Genomic DNA, 25110 nt, shown 5'->3' with positions numbered 1-25110 from the left:
TCATCATCTGAATAACTAGAATATATTATTACTGGAAACACATCAAAGCTTTTAAGCCAAAAATGGTTCCATGCAATTTAAAAAATAAAAATCCTATTTTGGATGTAATTGGCTAGTAAATTTTTCCTTTTATTTGTAAATAGCCACTGTATACATGTGTTCCTATCAGTATGACAATAGATGTTTACCATGCTTATACTTTTCTTAAGAGCTGTAATACAAACTTTATGACATATTTGAAACATCATTGCATATTATTATAATGCCATTATGATACAGCCTATGTGTGGCACTGAAAAATTATCAACTGGTCATAGTGCATTTTTCTGAACTGAATTTTAAATTTTCTAATTTTAAATTCTCTATGGGGTAACATGATAACATATTTATCATCTTGACACGTTGTACCACAATCTTCTTTCATAAACTTCACAGGTCTTTCTTACTACTTTTTCCTGAATGATCCTATAAAGAAAACATTTGATGCAGACAGTTAAAACAAAGAGGAACAGATTTACAGATATGACAAGGACTTTTGTAAAACATTCTCTTTTCTCTGTATAATTATTAATTACAAAAATAATCAAATGTGAAAATATGGGTTAAGTCTAACTTTAAAAAGCTACAAAGTTTGGACCTTCCTGGTGGCAAAGGGGTTAAATTTAGTGCTATCAAGCTATAAGCAACCACCGGCATGAGCTTGATCCCCAGCCAAGGAGAAAACCCCACATGGCCCAGCAGACCTCTCTTGTCTTGCCCATTATTCCCCTCAGTGGATCTGCCTGTTCTATTCCACCTAGCCACTATATAAAAAATGTAGCAGGGCAAAAATAACAAATTCATTTTCTCCCCTGCTTTGCTTTTGTTTCACAGGTTAACACAAGGGCAAAAAATTTCTAAAATTCTCTTCTCTTCTTGTAAACCCATTTAAAACTTTTTTGGCAAGGAAAGGCCATACTACCCAGATGGGATGTGCTTTTTTTTTTTAATCCCTCAGCTATTTACCAATAGATGTAGTTTTTCAAATTTTACTCTTTACTGACCATATTATATAGAAGACTGTAATACTGGGTTGTTGGAAAAATCATAATACATTGTTGTAGTAAAAACACAGAAAAAGGGCCCTCCCTGGTGGTGCAGTGGGTTAAAGCACAGCACTAAGCTAAAGCCACTTCAGCAGGGGTTCTATCTCTCCTAACCCCTGGGAAGTGACCCTCATGGCACAGCAGATTTCTCCTGACCCACCTGCTGCTTCCCTCAGCAGTGCACTTCATCAGTCGGCCTATTCTGCTCCTTATTCTGTCTCTGGTGATTCCTTTCACACCCCTGTACCTCTGGCCTGTACCCCAGTTCTGTATGCATAAATCTTTAAAAAAACACACACACATAGAAAAAGTGCGACTTTTCTGACAACCCAATACATCACTTAAAAACAACAGGAAAGTGAAATAGAAGTTAACCGCAAGAGATTATTTGCAATAAGGAAGCAAAAGTCAACACTAAGGGGAAAAACTCCTAAAATGGATTGTAGAGCTATTCTTTGCAAACAGGCAGTTCTTTAGGTGCTTGTTCAGACCACGTCTTAATGCTTCTAGAGCAACTTTAGTACCTAACTTTAAGCAACCAAATCAGAAGACAGGACTAGAAGAGGCATTTTAGATGATAAGGTACAACTTTTACATGTTTATGCATTTCTTACTTTAGATAAAAATCACAGCTTTAATGGAGCTGTTATTCTGGACAAGTGCCTTAAGTGAAGAAGGGTGATTTCCCAAAATAAAAAGTAAAAGCTTACATGTGGTGATGGTTGTGCTGCAAATAACCCTTTAGTTATTTCTGTTTCTTTTCTTCTAAAAGAGAACTAGGGCAAACAAGGAAAGGCAAAAACTACATATTTTATTTTTTAAAAAGATTTATTTATGCATACAAGCTCTAGATTGTGGACCAGTGGTGGGCAGTAGAAGAGTGGATTCACTAGACACAGTGGGGAGCAGGACAGGCAGATCTACTTAAATAAACTGCTGAGAGGAGCAGCAGGTGAGACAGGAGAGGTCTGCTGTACCACGTGGGTCAGCTCCTTGGCAGGGACCAAACTTGTGCTGCAGTAGCTTCACAATGCTGAGACTTAACCCTTGAGCCACCAGGGAAGCTCCCCCCAAAGCTACATACTTGGTTCTTTCCCATTAACTAAATCTCACTTTACATCATTTAAATGGGCTTGGGTTTCCCCATATAGTCCCCTCCCTGTTATAGACACTAAATAAATATTAAAGGGACTATTTTCTAATATTTACTTAGTGTCTCTAACAGGGAGGGGGTCAGATGGGGAATTCCAAAGATGCAAAGTGAGATTTATTAGCTGTAAAGAACCCAGTTTTTCCCTTGTCCATATTTGTTTCCTTAATATTTTAGTAGCCCTCTATTATTTACAGTAAGTCATCTATGAAAAAGCTAAGTATCCCAAAGAATTTTAGAATATGATTCACTACTAAGGCTTGTTTTGACAAGAGTTAAAATTTTTGGAGAATTTGATATATATTTTTATAGTTAGGCAGCCTAAAGCAATCTTTTGCTTCTCACATAGATTTCAGAAGGTGAATGTCAAAGTGAGAATTACTTTTAAAGACACTGGCCTCAACTAATGACACCTAAATCTCATATGGAACAAAGATGGAGAAGGGGTAGATAGGTGAGTGGAGAAAATAATGTGTCCAGTTAGAAATAACTACTAGCATTTAATGGTGATGCAGCTTTTTCTTGTCTAAAAATCATTTAAAGTGTTTTCTCAAACAGAAGCTGATTTAATGCTCATAAGGCATTATAATCCTCTTTAATGAAGGAACCAAAGGTGCATGGATATCAAATGATTCACTCAAGGTTCAGAAAACACAGTTGGCTGTTTTTTCCATTGAACAGGTATTTATTACAGGAATCAGGTTTTTTTTTTTCATTAATTTTTTTAAATAATATGTTTATTTTTACATCATTTTGTGCCTTTTCCATCTCAGTTGTAATGCCTGTGGGCTTCCCATAACCAAATCACCCGTGTGCCAACACCACAGGCCAATGCACTTCCCTCCCCCCACTGTTTTTGATGTACAGGGAATCGGTTTTATAGGTGATGAGAGCACATCAAAATGGTGGTAAGGAACCTTGGGAATCAGCAACACAGAAACCCACACTATTCCTTGAGCAGGAGGAAAAGGGAAGAAATAATTTATGGATTCCAGGAGTTGGGACCACGTGGAAGTTGCCCACAAAAAGAGAGAGGGCTCTCTGCAGATGCCACATAAAGCAGAAAGAGGAGGAGAAATCCTTGACTTTCCCTTTCCTCCTATCTTATGCTTCCTTTTGCCTCCCATGGGCCATGCCTGACCAGAAGCCAGGGAGCAAGGAAGGCTGCCCTGGGCCCTATCTCCCTGAGATAGGGAATAAAGCAGAAGCAGGAAGCGACTAGATTCCCGAATACACAGTACACTGACCAGCGCAGGTCAAAGACCACAGCAGTTAATGATGGAGGCACTGGAAAAGGATTTCCTCACTTTGAAAGTTACCATTTTCTAGTTCAGTGATTTTGGATATATTATAATAACAGCTCTGGATCTTATATTCCTCTCCACAAATATGGTCTTGAAGTATTCTAATTTATAGGTTAATTTAAAATGAGTTTGCTGTAGAGGAGAGCAAATACAGTAACATATACGAAACCATTAGCCAAGTGCTTAATTTATATAGTGTGTGCTCAATAATTGTTATCTACTAAATATTTCAAAAGCCTGGTTACAAGCAGAATTAGATCAAGGTCTAAGTATTCCAGTGAACAAGGCATAACTCTCAGCCTGGTGCTTTGCATACCTGATATGGACTATTTGTCAAAGAAACAGGTATTACTACTACTTTTCTGAGAAGAAATTACTCATAAAAGCTACTTACACCTCCTGACAAGAATTCATATACTCCAAGCTGAAGGTTTTTGGCAGGAAAGGAAGTGGGTTGAGGGAATCTAACTTCAGGGATCAAATGAATCATTAGCTGCTACAGCAATGGCATTCTGCAGTGACCACTGGTTATAAAAAAACTGGGGAATATTTTCATTTCTCTATTCAGGGATCTAAACATTGCTGAAATCCTGGCAGAGTGCACTGGTGTGGATTCTCATACTTACTGAATATACCCTGATTTCACAAGTAGGAAGAAAAAAAGTTCTATTAGTAGGCTAGAGGCTTCTGAAATGTTTTCAGTTCTCATAGTGGATTTTGAAGGATGCTGTAGAGTAACGCTCATTCTGCCATGATGAAATTGGCAACTTCAGGATCCCTATTTTAGGGAAGGTGCTGAACATGTGAACTGACCGCTCAGTGTCCTGGGGCTGAGAGCATACAGGGCATCTGCTTTTTCTGGGGTGCCCTTCTTCTTGCTATTGTCAAAATAGGTTAGTTAAATCACACATGCAACTTACCTGGAATACAAGATTACAAAGCATTTTAAATTGCTTCCTGACTGTTTCTACATTAAGGTCAAAGTGGATGATTTAGAATAAGCAATTATTTGGTAAAACCTTTAGCCCACTCAGCAACTAGAATGCAAGGTATTATTATTTCCATTTTACAGAGAAGAAAGTAAGTCCTAGAGGGGAGATATAACCTGTATGGGACAAAGCTAGTATAAGAGTTAATGTTATTCCAGCTCTGTTGACCAGAATGTAGCACCTGCTTGTCTATCTTATGTCAGGCACAGTGCCAGACCCTCGATATACAGTGACCATGAAGATATAAAGGGGAAAAAAAGATACAAAGGAACGAGTCCTGGGACTAGGTCTGATATAGTCAACTAAGTGTAGAGCTGTTATTGCTTTTTAAAACAATAACAAACTCTAATCAAAAGTCTGCCAAATCCTGAGGACAAGACTACCTTGAAGGCAGAAGTGCATACACGCTCCATCTTGGGAGTGGGAGGGATACGGCTACCTGTGGAATGGTTTCTCCTCTGTCTTCTTACATTTGCGGAAAGTATGGCTGGGATGTCAACTCAACTCGGGGTTGGCTGGGATGTCAACTCAGCTCAGGGTTGGCAGCCGGAAAAGGCAGAAAACTGAAAAGACCTGACTTTGTGGCTTTACCAAGAAGTTAAATACATTGTTTCCATATATATGTGTGTGTGCATTTTTTAAAGATAAGGTTTCACTAGAGTCAAAGTGGGGAGCATAACAGGTAGGCTGAAGTACACTGCTGAGGGGAGCAGTGGGCAAGACAGGAGACGTCTGCTGTGCTATGTGGGTCAGCTCCCTGGCTGGGGGTGGAACTTGTACCACAGTGGTTGCTGATAGCTTAACAGTGCTGAGAAATAATCCCTTGTGCCCCCAGGGAGATCCTAAATCATATATTTGAGTGACAAAGGCCTTGTGGTAATATATTTGAGGTAGTGGAATTAGAGTAGTATGATGGGGGAACTTCAATTTTGGGCTTTATTTTGGCATGACTATGGCAAATATTCCAAATGACTAAACTAAATTTTTTCCAGAACCAGTCCTGTTTTTAAAGCTGCAATTATTGTCATTCCATTATTTCACTTAAAATGTCAACCTAACTAAAATACTGTATGTTAGCATGTCAGTAATTCTTTGTTACAATTATCTTATATTTTCATGCGATGTTCTAATCTTTTCACCACCCAGGTGAATATCTGCTTTTGTTTATCATTTAACAAAGCCAGAATTAATACATCTTCTTGATTTTGGAAGGACAAATATCCCACAATTGAGTTAGATAACTGCTATTTCAAAATACTTGGGCCCATTAAGTGAAGGTTACCCACCTGAAGTTTTGAATATTCTTTTAGAAGTCGGTCATATTCCTTTGAAAGTCTCTCTGACTGCATCTTGATTGTCATCACGTCACCTTGAGCCTTAGAAAGAGCTAGAAAACATCAGATTGAATTAAATTTTTTTTTAATTTTAAGGATTTATTTATTTATGCTTACAGAACTGGGGTACAGGTCAGAGATGTGGTGGGTGAGAGGATTCAACAGAGACAGAGGACAGAGTGGGGAGCAGAACAGGAAGATTGACAAAGTATACTGCTGAGGGTAGCAGCAGGCAGGTCAAAAGAGGTCTGCCGTACCACGTGGGTCAGCTTCCTGGCTGGGGATCAAACTCGTGCTGCAGTGGCTTCTGAGAACTTCATAATGTGGTGCTTTAACCATTGTGTCACAAGGGCAAGCCTGAATTTTAAAATTTTTACTTTGAGATAATGTCAGATTTGTATAGAAGTTGCAAGATTTAACAGGTATCTCCTGTGTAGCTTTTATTCAACTTCACCAACTGTTAATATCACGGTACATTTGTTGTTATATCCTGTCACTCTACACACACACACACACACACACACACACACACACACACACACACAAACGTAATTTTCTTGAACCATTTGAGAAAGTTTCAGACATCAAACCCACTTAATATTTCACTGCTTACTTCTTCAGAGCATTGTTATTATTTAACATAACAATAACACAATCACCAAATAAGAAATTTAACATCAGCATCTACCACCCACATATCCAGATCACAAATTAGCATTTAGTTGTCATGTGTCTTTAGGTTCCTTTAATCTAGATTAGTCCCTCAGTCTTCTCATGCCTACCTCTCCCCCATCTTTCATGACACAGACATTTGTAAAATACAGACTTTTTGTTTAAAATAGGATGTTTTCCAATTTGGTTGTATCTGATATATCTCCATGATTAAATTCTGATTATGCATGTCACTGACATACGTGATTCTGAATGTCACCTAAGGTATCACATCTATAGGCCCATCTCCTCTCACTGGCTTTTCCACTTCATAGTTATATTCCTCCTTTTAAGTAAGAAGTAATGTGTGGGAAGACAATTAAGATGATATAAATTCTCTGCTCCTTGTCAAAACTTTCCCTTTACACTTAGCAGCCATTGATCTTCTTGCTCAAAACATCTTTATAATGATGGGTGAAAAATGGTATTCCCACATCACTATTAAGTCCACATTTATCAGTCAGCATTCTACTATAAAGAGCCTTCCTTTTTCCTCTACTGTCATCTATTCATCATTCAATCTATCTGTCTGTCCATATCAATGTGAGTTCAACAGTTTCTATTTTTTTTTCAATGATTTATAGTTCATTACAAATTTATTTTGATGTTCAAGTTTCTCCCAGATTTGGCAAGTGGGAATCCCATTCAGTCTAGCTCCTATTACATGTCTCCATCATTTTGGAGTATTTTACTTTCTGGCACAAGATGTTACAGGATGATCCTGAACATCCCCCCTGGCTCAATGTGGACTCAGGCAGCATAAAACAGAATTTCTAAGAAGGGTCTGCTTTTGAAAGAACTGCAGGAGAAAAAAATATTATTCTCACTAAACTATTCCTTTAAGAATAAATTTTCTTATACAAAAGTTGAAAAATATGAGTCTGTGTATAAGTGGCACTTATGGCTTAATCTCAGGATACAAAAAATAACTATCTGTCAATATGGCTCTGTGTACCAAGGAGATACAGTCTAAGCCAGTAGATTAGATGAAAATTTTAAAAAGAAAATATGTGACAAACACTGAAGGACCATATTGAAAAGATGATAATGAACACATATGTAGAAGGGAAGAGTAGCACTTGATGGACTGGAGAGATTCTGTGAGTCCTTAACTAGTGCTGCACACAATCTACATATGCAGCCTCTAGAATTTCTGAAGTTGTAAATTTTGGGGATAGGAGTTTTGGGAAAGAAAGTGGGATTTATAATTTTAAAAGTTAAATTTTCTGGCACAATGTACTGAAATTATAGGTTCTACTTGTAAACAATTTGATTGCCTTTCTTCTTCAGAAGTCATGTGGACATTTATGTATATAAGTATGTAAGATACTACCAACAAAAGTGCTCTTTGTAAGGAATTTCTAGACAATGTTGTCAAATTAACCTTTCCCTGTTGTACTAAAACCTGTGTTGCCCAATACATGTTCTGCATCTGTGTTGTCCAATATGGTAGTCAGTAACTACTTGTGGCCCTAAATGTCATCTGTATAATTGAGAAACTGAGCTTTACATTTTACTTAATTGTAAGGATCCTATACCACAATTATGTTGGTTTTATCCCAGGGAGTGCAAGGTTAGATGAACATATGCAAATCAATCAATTTAATTCAGCATATAAACAAAAGGAAAAACAATCACCAAAAGCATCTGATAAGATTCAATATCCATTTATGGTAAACTCAAAAAAGTGTACCTCAACATAATGAAGGCCACATATGACAATTCTACAGTTAACAGTACGTACTCAACGGGAAAAGACTGAAAGCTTTTCCTCTACGATCATCCACAGTACAGTTAAAGTAATTTGCTCATCTACCTAAAAACCCTCTAAATTTGCTAACAAAACGTTAACATAGAAGCATGGCATTTAAAACCTTTCATGATAGATACTAGTTCTACTGTTTACTCTCACCACTGTTTCCATCTTTCTTTTTATGCACACTGAGTAATTTGTAGTACACTTCAAAAAGTACCATATTCTTGCTGGGAAAACTGGGAAGCTACATGCAAAAAAATGAAACTAGATCATTACCTCTCACCATACACAAAAATCAACTTGAAGTAGATTAAAGAATTAGACATAAAAATGGAAACCATAAACACCTGGAAGCAAAGATGGGCCAAACACTACACGACATACACTTCAGCAACTTCTTTAAAGATACAGCAACCAATGCCATGGTAGTGAAGGCAAGGATAAATAGATGGGACTACATCAAGTTAAAGAGCTTCTGTACAGCAAAAGAGACGTCACAAAAAACAAACAGACACCTACTGAGTGGGAAAAAAATTTTCTCACACAAAACTAGTGGTAAAGGATTGATCACAAAAATATACGGAGAACTGATGAAACAACAAAAATAAACAACCCCATCAAAAAATGGGCAGTAAAGCTAAAAAGACACTTCTTCAAAAGGAAATGCAGATGGCCAACAAGCATATGAAAAAATGTTCAACATCACTCGTAATAAGGGAGATGCAAATTAAAACCACAATGAAATACCTCACCACAGTGAGAATGGCACATCTTAAAACAATTAGCAACAACAAATGTTGGTGAGGATGTGGAGAAAAAGGAACTCTCCTGCACTGCTGGTGGGAATGCAAACTAGTACAACCACTATGGAAAACTGTTTGGAGGTTCCTCAAACTGCTAAACATGGAGCTTCCCAATGACCCAGTAATCCCACTCCTAGGTATCTATCCAAAAGACACAAAAACACTGATTCAAAAAGATACCTGCACCCTCATGTTTATTGCTGCTTTATTCACAATTGGAAAGACATGGAAACAGCCCAAATGCCCAAAATGGATGACTGGATTAAAAAGATGTGGTACATATACACAATGGAATATTATACAGCAAAAAAAAAAAAACCACATGTCTTTTGCAGCAACATGGATGGAGATGGAAAAGATCATATTTAGTGAAATAAGCCAGAAAGAAAAGGAAAAATACCAGATGGTTCTCTCATAGCAGGAATATAACATAACAGGCGAGAAAATAATGAAATAATGATAATGATGAACAGCTATATACCAGAGACATTTTGTGGGTGTGGAGTGGAGAATGGGATCAAAAACAGTGGGGGGAAGGAAATACTCTAAACTATGGTGATGGCACAAGGGTAATTTGGTGATGGGAAACCCAAGGGGATTGCAACTGAGATGGAAAAATGCACAAAAATATGTAAAAATAAACTATTATATATGAAAAAAAAAAACGACAATATTCTTTCAGATACATGCTGCTAGCCTTGTTAAAATATCTATGCCTGTCTCCTTAACTTCTTGCTTTATTTGTTCTCTCCATTTCATCTGGCCAATAGTCATTTGCAATGTTAGGAAATTGTCCTTGATTTCTACTCTGGATTTCTAGTGCATCTTAAGCTCAACGTTATAATAGCACTTACATTCTGAAATATTAAGTCTCACTAGACTCTGGCCTGCTGAAGAAATAGTTTTGTTTTCTCTCTCAGTTCAGAGCAGTCAGCACAGTGCCTAACAACACAAGGTTGGTGCTTCAAATATGCTTCTTAAAGGAAGGAAATAGTGGATTTTAAAAAAAGTTGAGTTTAGGGCCTCTCTGCTGTCACAAGGGGTTAAGTCACAGCACTCTGAAGCAATCGTGGCTGCAGCACGAATTTGATCCCTGGCCAGGGAGGAGACCCACATGGCACAGTAGACCTCTCCTGTCTCACTTGCTGCTCCCCTCAGCAGTATAATTTGGTAGAGCTGCCTGTTCTGCTCCCCACTCTCTCTGGTGAATCATCTCACCCCCACACTTCTGGCCTAATTCCCAGCTTTTCACATAAAAATAAATAAAATCTTTTTTTAAAAAGTGTGAACTTTAAGCATCTGAAAAATTAATTCACTTGTATGGAAACACTTTTTTCCCTGAATATATGATAGATTTCAGGTAAACAACGAGGGGTCATCAGTCACATTATGGGAATCTTAATTTCACCTGAAATCATCATCTAATCAAAACCCAAAATAATCAGAATAGTTTAGAGGATGAGGGAAAAAAACACCTTTTTTGAGATATTTTGATAAAAATAATTGTGTTACAAATATCTTAGAATATACCAGTATTAAAAACAAATACCAAACGAATATTAAGAGTATCCCAGATGCCAATGCAGTTAAAAAAAAAAAAACACCACAAAACTTAAATACTGATTCTAGGAACAAGGCAGGATAAATCTGGAGCATTGTGTACTATCAGAAAATAAGGAAATACTCAAAAAATGAAAAAAAAAATTTCACAATGATGAAGATAATGTCAAAGGGACACAATCTAACTGAAGATTCCAAATGGCCAAAGCTGGAACAGCCTGAGCATCACAACAAAACAGCATTAGATGATAACCCAGAGCGTAAATAGATGAATCCGTACTGACATTAATAAACAGACAGGGAGAATGGATAAATCTGTGCTGTAGGGTTCCAAACAATTTATGTAGACACTCAACCCTTGAAGAAAGTGCAGCATAACTCACAGTTCTTAAGTGAATTTCCTTAGAAAGAGGACATAAGAAGTGTCAGTGTACAAGAGAGGAATCTGATAAATACTACCCACCAGGCAAGTACAGTCGACGTCAACAGTGGTAAATCCTGTTATTAGATTGTACTTTTGATATATATGATGAAAATGGCACTTTCTCTCTGGTACTTTCCTTTAAAGTCCCATAACTAACCTCAATTTACTCATGATAAAAAAATGCAAATTCCAAAGAAGGAGCAGTCTACAAAATATTCAACCAGTATTTCTCAAAACTGTCAAGGTAAATAAAAAATAGGCGAAGTCTGACAAATTACAATCAAGAGGAATCTAAGGAGATAAGACTATTAGCAGTTGTGATCTGAGAGATCTAGAACAGAAAAAGACATTAGGTGAAAATTATAAAGTATGGTCTTTAGTCAATAATAATGAACTGATATTGGCTGATTAGTTGTAGTCAATAACTGATATTAAAGTAGACTAATATTAGGGGAAAATGAGAATGGGATATATGGAAATTCTCTGTACTGTTTTGCCAGTTTTTCAGTAAGTCTAAACTGTTTTTATTTTTAAAAGGTTTTTATTTTTAAAAAATACAATGGGAACAAAACAAAACAATTCACTAGACTGGAAGTAAGAACCTAACAAATATGACCCAACCCCAAATTGCTTTGCTTTAGCTAAAAAAATAACTGAAATTTTCTTTAACATTAAATTTTCTGCTGCTTTAAAATGATATATTATAGTGACATAATATGTATTAAAAAACAAGAATCAAAGTAAAAGGCAGTGAGTAGGCAGTGAGGAAACAGATAAAGGAAAGCAGATACTCAAATAAGGTAGCATGGAGAGTTAGTATAATTCAAGAATAAAGCATAAGAAACAATCTATCTGCATACATCCTATAAGATTGTTACTTAAAAGGGGAATTGAGGGAAAATGGGTTATAACCTAAAAAATATCCAGAACTATGGTGCACAAAAATAGTTTTTGTGAAATCACACACAAAGGTCAATATGTACAACAAATAGAGGACTGTAGTTAAAGTCCTTACCAGCAATGATAAATCTTTGATGTTTTCATCAAGAATATGAGAAGGGAAATACTTTTTTTCCTACTCTCTAATTGCCAAGAGTTCAAGACACCTGAGTTTTTCTAAAGATTCTTATTGCTTATGACTACAAAAAGATGAGTTATAGTGCAGATGAATCTACCCTAAGATAAGAGAGTTCTCTATTCACCTATCCATTCAACAGCTTAAGGAACATCTACTGTGCTTTCTATAGTTTTGTAAGAGCTGAGGAATACAATGAAAAGATGGCAAGGGTCTTTATTGTTACAAAACTCATTCTCTGGTAGAGTAGGAAGGTACTGAAAAAAAAAATAATGACCAACCAAGTGGTAAGGTGAAACTTAAGTTACTACTGATTCTGTTGAAAGGGCCTAGAAATTATGACACCCTAGTAGTAATGAACACATCTAGGGTCCAGATCTTATTTTCTAAAAGCCATTTTCCATTTAATGAAATCAAAGTTCATTGGTTGATTCAATGGCTGGCGGTGGAAAAGCACAAGGAGAGTTTGTACAAATTGTATTCTACAAGAAAGTGCTTACAGAATGGTGCATAACAAAAACAGAGGAGGCCACTGCTTGAAAGACTTCCATGGTCAACCCTGAGACCATCTGAACAATGAACTATGATGCTCACTGTACAGAACATATTAAAGAAATAACTGAAGACACAGGAAAATTCGTCCTTACAACATAATGACACCTGACAAATATAGATAGAATAGGAAATTTAGAAGGTCATTATTTATAAAACAGCAAAGTAGTAAGTACACAAAACATGAAGAGAATGAGAAAAAGGACAATGTGAATAGAGAATGTTAGCATTTGGGTAACTGAGAAAAGTATAAGGGACTTCCCCACCCCCCCTTATTCTTGCACCTTTCCTTTAGTTTGAAATTGTGACTGAGTGAAATAACAGAAGTTCTGGTATGAATTAGAGCATAGAAAGAGGGATAGAGGGATAGAGGGTGAAGGGTAGTTTTTGCATGAAAGATCCTAACAGGATATTTATAGGATGATAGGACATGTAGAAATAATTGCAGAAACAAAGTCCTTGAGGAGAGTGAAGAGACTAGAACTAGAGAAGAGACTGAACTTAATCCACTGTAACCCAAGAACAGGCAGAAGTTTGAGCCTAGTTGTGGGGAGGATGGCAGTTTGATAGTATAAAGATGAAATTTTTGTCTGACTGGTTCTTTGAATCTAATAAAGTAGGGCTACCTTAAAATTTAGAAGTGAGATGGAAGGTCTTAAATAGTCCTGGAGAATGGAAAAGCGAAGATTTTAAGAAATATAACCGACTATCATGTAATGTTGAGAGTAATTTGAATTTAGTGACCATTTACTTAAAACAAGTGGTCTCTTTAGCAATGCTGAAATGTTTAGGTGCTGACACTAGGTTAGTGAATAGACCATTACCAGGACTAGATCCTTAGGAGAGCAGAGGTGTGGAAATGGAAGGGGTGCAGTGCTGGGGGAAGGGAGATGGAGATAAGTAGTTTGCAAGAACATAATAACGTTAAGTCATGAAATCTACACTGTGTAAAGAAAGAAGAGAGCACCCACATCGGTGTCCCAGGAGAGATTTATTAGTATCTATTATATACAGGTCTGGAATATGAGATGCATGCAGGGGACAGAGTTGACTTAAATGCAATTCTTTACTTCACAGGAATTTAAGTCTAATAAGAATGATAATATATACAGTGTGCTCTGTGTCAAGTAACCATGTAGGATTATGGAGGCCCAGAATGAGACTACTCAACCTAATCTTAAGGAAGTTTCAGGATGCTTTAATGTTATAGGATGAGTATATGTTACCAAGATGAATGAAGAAGGGCATGACAGGCAGACAGATAAGCAGTCTTGGGCAGAGGTGCAAAATAACAAGATGCCTCTCTGGGAATCTATGAACAGGGTGTTTAAAAAAAGTAGGAATATACAATTTGGAGTGGACAGAGGTGGGAGACAAAGCTATAGAGGACCATGTGTGCTATTATGAAGAGCTGTGAAGGTGACAGGAAATACAAAGTGAGAAATAGTGAAGAGGCATGACCAGTCTATGATGTTGAAAAACTGTTCTGGTGGCAAAGTGAAGAAACTGAATTAATGGCAGAGAGAATAAACAGGGACATGCTTGCTCTGCAAGAGCAAGAGTAGGCATTTCTGGAGTGGCAAAAGAATGCATAATTACATTACAAAGTAAACATTAATTAATAAAACACTGCTCTACTTTTCACATGCAATGTAAATTGCTTTGTTTGTGACTCAATGTTCTACCTATATACCCCTGGGTATACTAGTAACTGCCTGTACTTTCCAAGTACTAGAAATATGAATGGGTAAAGTGCTTTAGGATTTTAGAAAAGACAAAAACTCAAGGTATGCTGATTCTTATAAAGGTTACTGGTACTCTTGACCAGGGAACTGATTTTCTAATTTAGTAAAATCAGCTTTACTAGATGTGCTGTTGGAGAAAGAAACATCAATAAATGCATAAACACCCGTCATTAATAACAGTTAGGTAGCTAAGTAATAATAATATATTTTAAGAGAACAAATTAGACTCTGTTACTTAGCAAAGAAACATTATAAAACATTAATATTCTGGCTTTGCACATAAAAATTAAGATATATGTTTCAGGCAAAGCACTGGGTTAGTATAGGTTATATAAACTTCTTTGAAACATTTGTTTTATAAAGCAATCTCTTATGTAAGCAGAAGCAACACATGGAATCTAAAAGAATTACCAATCCATCATATTTGAGGATTAGAATCAACACTTTGATTCTAAACAAAAAACTAGTTTTCCTATACATAAATATATATACACTTATTAAATTATTTGCTCAATGATCATCAAACACTGAGGTACACAGAAAATTTTATAACAATATTGCCAGCGGAAACAAATCTGTTAGCTTAGCTCACACTGAGAAAGGTACTTTTGTTTCATCTGAAGACATGTTTTTACTAAATAAGGATCAGCAAACAATTTTTGAAGGGCATCTATTAAATATTTTCAGTTTCCTGTGCCATGAAAATTCTGTCCAGTCTACTTAACTCTGCAGTCATAGAAAAAAAGCCAGCTAATGAGCACGGCCTTGTTCCTGTAAAATTTAATTTATAAAAACAAAGCACAAAATGAATTTGATGTGTAGATCAGTTTTCTGATCCCTGTTCTAAATATTTGTAAGTTTTGTGTCTCTTAGATTATAAATTTACCAAATGCCCTACAAATTAAGTTACCAAAACATGAGAGTAGGGTTCACATTATACTAAAAAATTTATGACCTCTTAAGAAAAGATTTTCATTTTGTTTCTAACAATTTTTCTTATATATACAACAAAGGCTATGCAGTTAGAAAATGTTCAATAAGAAAAGTATTTTTCTCTTTAATGTTCCAGTTTATTTTCCTAGTTGTTGCTTTTTATCCATTTCAATAGTGACTGAGTTTGGAACCAAACAAAGAGGGATCATTTGGAGAATATGGCTGTCAGTTTTAGATAATCTCATTTGACAGTCTGTTAGATTTCACATGGAAATATTCTCATCAGGCAACCTTTAAAGCTATAACTCATGTCCCAGCTTCTAAAGAAAAAAAAAATCATTTTACTGGTATTCATCACTTTAAAACACCAGGTAATAATTTAAACATCATGGCCCAACTGGTATATTTCCAAGCTACCCACAGAACATTACCATTATTACCCTTAAAAAATAAATAAATAAATCAACCCTAGAACTTAATTAGCAAGTAAACAACTGAAGCCCAGGACTCTTACTTAGTTTATTATTGTTGGGCTTTCAGAGGTCTTTACTTTTTTTTCAATTTAGAAGCTTATCAGAGATTTTTACCCTCAGTGTGACTTTATTTTTCATTAAGTCATCTCTGTTTCTAAAAATGCAATATTTGGATTGTGGGAAGTAAGATAGTGCCAGAAATATATCCCTAAACTTGAGGAAAATGCAATATTTGGATTGTGGGAAGTAAGATAGTGCCAGAAATATTTCCCTAAACTTGAGGAAAATGTTTTATCAGTTTTGACAGGATTCTTTTGTGTGGAAAGTTAAAGTCCAAATTTCATTTTTGTTTCAGCCATTCCTTATTTAACTTGGAAAGTTATCTGGTGGAGATGATGATACTAATGCCTAGAAATGAGTTAAGTTTGAACATAACAGGTATTGGACTTTACGTATACAATGACTCCATGAAGAATTACAGCTTAGACTAAGGAACTTCTCCAAAATCATACAGAGGCTAATAAATGAAAGTCAATCTCAAATCAAGTCTACATAACTTTAAATACCACATTCCCAAATACTAGATGTGTTCAGAATCTTTCATCAAACTGTGCAAGCAAATTTCTACATAAAGTGATTTAAACACTTGAGAGTTATTTTATTCTAATCTAAATCTCTGTCCACAAATTATTTGGCAAAGGATTGTTTTTGGCTTTACATTTTCTTGCTAAAAATCTGCTGCTGTCTCTCTACTTAAGAATAAATTTGGAACTTCATGCATGGTACTCATGGCCCCCAAAATCTTTTCAGCTTTCTTGCCAGTCTCATTACTGCTACTCTGGCCTGCCATAAAACACATACTTAGGCACTGTAACGTATCTTTATTGGCTTGGGTGTGTTCCTCAGGGGAGGTGAAGACACTCATGGCCCGTCTCTGTTTTCTAAAGTCCCTCTCAAGCCCTGGACTTAGCTCAAATAACATTTCTCTCAAGAATTTTTACTCAACTATGGTAGTTAGGACTAATCTCTCTTCCCTCTATGTTACCACAGTTCTTTGTATGATACCTTTACTTTGGCTTTTATCATTCTTTGTCTTATATTTTTATCAGTGAATATGTATTTTCTTAAGCAGGTAATTGTAAAAACTGAGTTGACTATGTAACTATCCCTGAGAGGCTCCAGCACAGTATTTTCCACAGGGCAGGTCCAAGTAAAAGTTTATAAATGGAATCAAGCAAAGACTCCTTTTTGCTAAAATTCCTTTAATATACAATCCTCCAGAAACACATGACCCTCTTCAGAATCCCAAATTCTAGGAACTGACCCTGTAAAAGTTGCTGAGGAGTATTTGCTTTACAAACACGGTAGTGACATCCTGTGAAGCAGCAGAATATGCTATTGATTGACTGTAGAGGGCTGAGGACTGAATGTTTTCAGTGAAAATCACTTTGTGAAAACTTACTGACAGACAAACATCAAAAAAGTGTTGGGTTATTTACCTCTGAGAGCAATTTCTTACTTAAAATGGAGAAATACAGTGAAACCAGATGGGGAGGGAAGAATTCAAGAAAAGACTGTTGGGTTTCCTTGAAGGAGGATGAGGTGGAGGAAATCAGCCGAGAGAGAGAGAGAGAAAATAGCATAGTTGAGCAACAGCACTTGCTTCCCAAGTTTCAACTTCCGCAGATCCTAACTTCCTCCAACTCCCATTAGTCATGTTTCTGGTAACTCTGCTTTTGCTCTGCAATTTCAAGTTATCTTCCATTTAATAACATTTTAGAAGAAAATCCTACAATTCCATAGGACACTTTGTGTTATCAGTAACTAGATCATTAATGGACTTGATGGTTTTTAATACACACAGAAAGAGGAATCTCGGGAATCTTTACTACTAATTAAACAACTGAATATTAAATGACTAGAGTTATCAGGTAAAATTTCTGATGACTCTCTTTAGACTAATTTTCAATTACTGTCATGTTCCAAAGTCCTGTGTTTTATGTTTCTTCCCCCACAATACAAGTCTTCCTTGACACTCCCATCAACACTTTAACTAGCAGGACGATATATATAACACATTTGACTATATCAAGAGACTACTTTTTTCCAAGTTTCACTACCATATTTCCAACTGTTCTTTAGGAATTCTTACTAGGATATGTTGATGGGACTTAGCATATTTATAACCAAACTCATCTTTCTGCTTCCCCTCTCCCAAATAATTCTCCTCTACCCTTTCTTTGTGCCATCTTGGTTAAAGGCATCATCTAATCAGTCAATCAAATTAGAAACCTGGACTCATCCTAAATTTCTACTTTTACTCATTCTCCAAATCTAATGAATTCTGACTGCCTCCTAAACTCTTTCCCAAATAACTTTCAGAACCCTGGATAGAGACAGAGGGCTCCACAGATTTCTAAAAGGCAAAATAAAATAAAGACAAAACAAAACAGATCATATTAAAAAAGGATCAGAGGCTGGAATGACTTGATTATGTCAATGGAAACAAAGGTGGCCAGAAGATAATGAAGCACCGCCTTCAAATTTCTAAGGCTGAACACCTGCTTATACTGGAAGGACAGGGGAATGGGAAATATGCATGAAGTGCTGGGTAAGGTAAGAAAGCTGAGTTCTTCTCTTCCATATAAGAAAGTCACAGAAAATATTCCACACACTGAAATCTGAGGGTGAATATCAGAATAACTAAATGTAGTTGTTTCTGAGGATAGGCCTCAGAAGTCTTCACTAGAAGACTTTCAGTGCTACTTGACTTTTAAGATTATGTATACATAAAACCTTGAAAAAATATAAATGGAGTAAAAAGTTAGGTACATTATTTAAATATTACAGTGACTACTTTGTACTCTATCAGGGCCAGAAATTGAGTAGCATTTTTTACTTCCTTAATTAATTTGTATTCTATTTGTATAGCATTTGTAATATATAATATTTGTATATGCTGATTTCTTTACTCACACCATTTTTCCTTTCTTACAAAGTTTTATTATTCCATATCATCGCTTTATTATTCCATATCATCATTTCAACAGATGCTCTAAACAAGTAACCATATAACAACACTAATGAGAAATGGCACAGGCCCTCTATTGTCCCACCAATGGGAGTTAAACATTTAAGATTTCGGCCAGTATTACATTTAACACATTTGCTATGTGAGCTAACAGATGGATAAAACATGCCAGGTCCTGTCCTGATGATTCTAAGCCTGTAGGAAACATTTTTCTAATGGGAGGAATATGGTCTAATTAACCACCTGCTGAACTTAAGAAGGAAGTTAAAGGGTTTTTTCTCATGAAAAAATAGATGTAATTTTAATTAAAAGGTCAACAATAAAAACTGCTCATGGTCAGTTTTACATAATTATATTACTTGGAGCCATATAAGTATGCATTAAAGGCTTACTAATCCATTTTCTCATTTTATAGCAATCTGTGACATAAAAAGCTTCAGTGAAACTACCCACTATATTTTTACACTTTGAATTTTACAGATGAAACTGTATTTCATCTAACTAAAGTAAGGTTAAACAACTTCTAATATTTAGTATTAACTCTCAAAGTTGAGAGTAGTTAATCAGAAAATTCAAGACAAAAAACTACCACCTTAGATTACCTAAATATTTGGATTTTTAAAAATTAAACAAAAAAATCTAACCTTTTCACTGCACAAATTAAAAAAAAGTCATTATAGAAAACAATTTAAATGCAAGAAAAAAATCTTCACATATCAAAGATAACCACTATTAATAAATATTATGATACATTTTTTCCTAATTGAAAGTGAGTTGTACCTCACTTGGTAGTAAACATAACCCTAACACAAGGCAACAAGCTCATTATAAAAGTATAACGGGGGGGGGGGGGGGAGGGCGCCTCCCTGGTGGTACAAAAGGGTAAAGCACAATGTTGTGAAGCTTCCCAGCCACTGCAGTGTTAGTTCAATCTCTGGCGAGGAAGGTGACCCCACATGGTGCAGACCTCTCCTGTCTTGTCTGCTGCTCCTTCAGCAGTGTATTTCGGTACATCTCCCTGTTCTGTTCCCCACTCTGTCTCTGGTGAATTCACTCAAGTCCTGTATACCTGTGGCCTTTACCCCAGTTCTTGTATGCATAAATAAATCTTCAAAAAAAAGTATCATGAAGACCTTTGCAGAGCATGCATATACAGCAGGGAACAATCAGTAAGGAAGGATACCAAGGGATTCTAACTAATCACTTCCTCTAATCTCCTAGGGGCTCTATCAACTGACCTCTCAATGTTAAGCTTTACATTTCATTGCATCCTATGATGACACAACAAGTTCTGACAACTATTGTATAATTTGTTCTTCTCATTATGATAATGTCATTTTTATATGGCATTTGGGATATGCTATATACTTTGCTCTTTTCACTTTACACAGTAATGCTATTTACTCATTTTTCTGCCAGTCTATATGACCATCAGTATGTTTAGAGAACTGACTTGATGCCATTTTTATAATTTGGAACACTCATTGCTTTATTCAGTATGCACTGAATATGCTCTATTCTTTGTTTTACTTATTTTTGGAAAAACTGACTAATGTATCATACAGTGGGGGAAATGAATTCCTGTCATTTTATATATATTACTTTGGACCCACCTGTCTGGCCTATAAACTCCTTAAGGAAAAGATAGTTTTCTCTTACTTTAATAGCCTTCTTGAGTTTTCCTTCAAGGTAGCATCGGCTATGCTTATTGATATTGTTAGTGATATATAAAGTATACTTGAATTGCTATCTTAAGTTACTGCCTTCCCTAGTCTTTCTGGCTTCTGGACAGTTAGTTCCTTTATAAAGAATTGGAATTCCTACAGTTTTAAATTTGTATAAAACGTTTGTATCTTCTTAAGCCTTAAGACTTAAGAAGCAGGAATTTAGGGCTACAGGTACATAGAACAGTTATTCCCCTATAATTTTCCTCCTCAAATGTAGCAAATTTCATCCATAAAAGAAAATACTAGTTCTTTTCAAGGCAGGCCATAGTGATAGAAAAGCATTTATCCAAAAAGAGAGTTCAATTATCAACTGTAAGGATAAGTAGGACTAGAAGTTACTGTTTTCTGGTTCAAATCTTAGGGACACACAATAGGGCTTTCCACTCAGTTTTTGTTCTGTTCATATATACTTTGCTTAGGTAATGTTAAAAATTTACTTTATCTCAACAGTATGTGTTTCAAGAGCAGTTTAATTATGTGCCATATTAATGATCTTACAGTGAATAAATCATTTGAAATGTTTTAAGAATTGCTGACAGAAGGAGGAAGGAAAGAAGGAGGGAACAAAGGTAAAGGCAGGGTAAAGGAATTGCCCTCAATCACTTTTTGTCATTTTTTCCTTCTCTTTTAACTTTCATGCAGAAGAATTATTTTGCTATTCAACCTTTATTATAAGGTTGATATCCCTGAGAACTCCTTTTTAAATGTAAATGTAGCATATTATAGATATATTCTTGCTCCTAAAGGAATGTAGAGGAGATATTTCCATATACATTTTAATTGCTGTGAAAGTCTATTTACTTTTACCACTGTATGGATAAATGCATGACTGGGTGGCATATACTTTCTCCAGTTATAAGATTAAAAACAGAGGTGATATTTCTTTATAAGAATAAACTAACCTAGAAGTGTCCATTCAATTGCCTTGGACATCACAGGATTTTCCACTACACACAAGGTCTATTTTTATTGTAAGAGCTTGTGAGATTTGTAAAGTCTTCAAAGCTTAAGTTCTTATTTTTCATGGTAGTGCCCTTTCCCAATTACTCTACACACTGCTTTACCAGAATTATTGTTAAACAGATCATGAAAAATGACAGAACAGGTCCTTACACATGAATAAGCTAGGCTTGAGTGTAAGTTAGGTGCTCTGGGAAATGCAAACTCTCTTTTGGATCAGTAGGGTCATATCACTGCACTGAAGCGCAGGTAATTTCCAAACTCTGGTCAAAACAGGAGCTGGCAGTTTTAGAGTTTGGTACTTCTGACAGAATGAGCATAGTACCTGTCTTTGTATACCACCTTCCCAATTCCGTAGCTGTTTTTCCATTTAAGTTGGAGCTAACGAACTTAAGGAAACATTCTTGTCAATGCTTTATTTCCACTAATAAAACACTTTTTAAAAATTGCTTTGTCATTAGTTTATGTAACTGTAGAATTTGGGGCATATAACTTCACACCTGCATGTGCGAAAGTGCCTCACATTCTACCAAAGCTTCAGCCAGCCTTCTACTAATACACTTTGGAGTAAATTTCACTTTAGAAACATCAAGTTCATAAGAAAGCAGGCTGTCTTCTACATTGCTATTTTATTCCACTTTCAAATAAAAATGAACTTTCTGAAGCCCTTCTTAAGTACTTTCAGCTTTAGTACCCTCAATTTTTAGAAATCAGGGAATATCTGAATTGTATTATTTATAAGGCATTGAACTAAATCCATCCAAATCTTATCCTGTTAATTTATGTGATTTCTTAGCTCTAGCCTTAATGAATATAGCTGATATGGGTAAAGAGAACATAGCAAAGGTCATCTGCCTTTAGAAATGGAACCCTGCTCTTCTCAAGGTCATTAATAATGTTATCTGAAATAATAACTTTGGGCAAGAAGAAATGTGTTCATATTACACACCTTGCAGGAACCAAACAGGACATACTCAAACAGGTAAAATCTGTTTTTACCTCAACACTGATTCACTTTGAAACCACCTTTGCAGTCTACACTTCAAACACAAGAGGCTGGAATCTCTTGTTATCAAAGTAAAATACACAATGTCTATATTATCAAAGAGTTCACCTTATTCAAATATCTGAGTTATCTGTAAAAAATGTTGGATTCCTTTCATTAAGCTAAAATAATATAGAGTATAGAGATACATATCTTAGACTTATAAAATCAAAGGTCAAATACCCCAGAAGTAGGAATTTTGCACAGAAAAGAAACTATATTGACCAGAGTAAAGAGAGAGATAGTAAGCAGTACAACTTATGGTCTGGCTTTTATTTTTGTGCCCTACTGCCTACAACACTAGAAGAGGGATCCTTAGCAGATAAGGGGGAAAAAAAAAACAATAAAATTTTGAAAAAAGTGTTTAACTAATTAAAAGTATTTTGGGAATAGTCCCTTACATTCTTCAAAAGGATTAGCAGCAATATTTTATGGTGGATAAAAACAGAACATGGCTTTTTTTTTTTTTCTGAAATGAGTAAGATAGGTGATTAACATTTATTTTCATATAAATATTAAAATGTCTTGATCATGTTTCAAATTCTTCTGGAATTACAGAAGAGGCAACTATGACAAAGTTTTTAATTTTGGGATATGCTCTACCAACCATGTAACATACCACCTTGTTTAGAAGAGTAACATTTATTTATTTATTTATTTATTTATGCTTACAGAAATGGTGTACAGGCCAGAGGTGTGGTGGGTGAGAGGATTCACCAGAGACAGAGAGGGGGAACAGGGACTGAACTCATGCTGCAATGGCTTCTGAGAGCTTCATAGTGCAGTGCTTTCACCCACTGCATCACCATGGAGTAACTTCCCCCTTTTTTTTTTTTTTTATTTTACTGCCTATAAGCAATCTTCTTTTTCATTTTACATAAAAATTAACTAAAGAATTGTATATTACATGAAATATTCTATAGATTCTTGTTTTTCCTTTTTACACAATTAGCTTTTCTTTTCAGGCTATCCATCTCATATTCAAATACATCTTAAAGTAAATCCTATCCAAATGGTATAAGTAGATACTAACAGCAAGTATCCCTGCAGGGAACTTTTATACAGAAAACTACTAAAAAATCTAAACTTAACAAATGGCATAAAGTAGGCCCTTGATTCAGTCACTGCATATTCTCTAATTTACTACTAACAAAAGTAAGCTGAAACTGGAGAAGTTCTATTCCTCTATCACTATCCCAACTCTAACTAGCTGAGAGATCCCCTGTGTCTGACTAACACTAAGGAGAATCTATTATATGCAGGAACATGCCCAAAGGTCAAGCCACAAACTTGTACTCAAGAGTTTCCAGCCTAGGGGCCACCCTGGTGGGAGGTTATGGGAGGTAAAGGGTTAAGTCTCAGCACTATTGAAGTTATCTGCAGTCACTGCAGCATGAATTCAATCCCTGAGCAGGGAGGTGACCTACATGTGGCAGCAGACCTCTCCTGTCCCACCCACTGCTCCCCTTAGCAGTGCATTTCAATACATATATCTGTTCTGCTCCCCACTCTGTCTTTGGTGAATTCTCTCAACACCCATTACCCACATCTCTGGCCTGTACACAGTTCTTGTATGCATAAATAAATCTTTAAAAAAAATAAAAAAGAATTTCCTGCCTCATCATAGGCCTTAGAGTACCTATATACTTTTCAGTGGTAAGAAAATAGTCATTTGCTCTTTGACTAAGAGAAAAAAAATACTATCAGAGTGACTTTTAAGACAAAAAAAAAAAGCACAAAATGGATGCCTTTCAGGGAAATAGATTTAGGATGCTTTGCTCCATGCTCTCATTGCAATGTATGTGGAAATAAGGCATGCAGATTTTCAGATTGTAGCCTACTCTATGACCATCCATTTTTTTCAAGGCACTCTTTCTTTATATCCAGTAGGAAAAATTAGGACTTGAGACAAGCAATTCATTTCCTTGTAACCAAACTGTCCCCCGTATTTCTGAACCCCTCTCCTCCAGCACAATTTGTTTCTTTGACAGAAGCAATAAACTATGAAGGAAAAATGTGATTAGTTTTCCAGATATGTGTTTTTTTTTATAACCAACTTTTCAGGAACATAGCTCTTTTGCTAAGGCAGAAACATCTGTATTTACAACACAGATCTGAAACACCTACGTGTTTTTCTGTGTAACAGGGCTTGTTTTTCTTGGCTGAAACAATGTTTAAATCTTCATATTTGATCAGAAACTTATAAATAGGTCACTCTTGGTATTTTGGCTAGAAGAACATTTAGCCATTAGTATTGTTTTAGGGAAAACAGTGAAGTGCAACAGCATAAAACACCCCATTATACTTTCTACATTTGTACATGCACACAAAGTTACCATCTGAAGTCTTCTTTAACTCAGTTTTCAGTTTTTCCTTGTCTTCTACTAGCTTTTTATTTTCTATTTCCAAAATATTCTCTTCCTTGCTCTTTCCTTTTAAAAGCTGTCACAAAA

At 35.8% G+C, this 25110-nt stretch overlaps 1 protein-coding gene across 2 annotated transcripts in view; it reads right to left on the bottom strand.

Moving 5' to 3' along the window:
• Window positions 1-355: 355 nt before the first annotated feature.
• Window positions 356-25110, bottom strand: part of BCAP29 (B-cell receptor-associated protein 29) — a 38603-nt gene continuing 13848 nt past the window's right edge. For both annotated transcript variants that reach the window (XM_012720721.1, XM_012720720.1), the window contains exons 6-8: window positions 24994-25099; window positions 5815-5915; window positions 356-465 (exon numbers count right to left, since the gene is read on the bottom strand). In XM_012720721.1, the coding sequence (XP_012576175.1) occupies window positions 430-465; window positions 5815-5915; window positions 24994-25099 (243 nt within the window). In that variant the 3' untranslated portion in view covers window positions 356-429. The remainder of the gene's footprint in view (window positions 466-5814; window positions 5916-24993; window positions 25100-25110) is intronic.

Source organism: Condylura cristata, unplaced genomic scaffold (assembly GCF_000260355.1).
Source record: "Condylura cristata isolate star-nosed mole 26May11 unplaced genomic scaffold, ConCri1.0 scaffold00005, whole genome shotgun sequence".
Classification (NCBI taxonomy): domain Eukaryota; kingdom Metazoa; phylum Chordata; class Mammalia; order Eulipotyphla; family Talpidae; genus Condylura; species Condylura cristata.
Note: the sequence above shows the minus strand (reverse complement) of the source record. Positions and strands in the feature narration are given on the sequence as shown.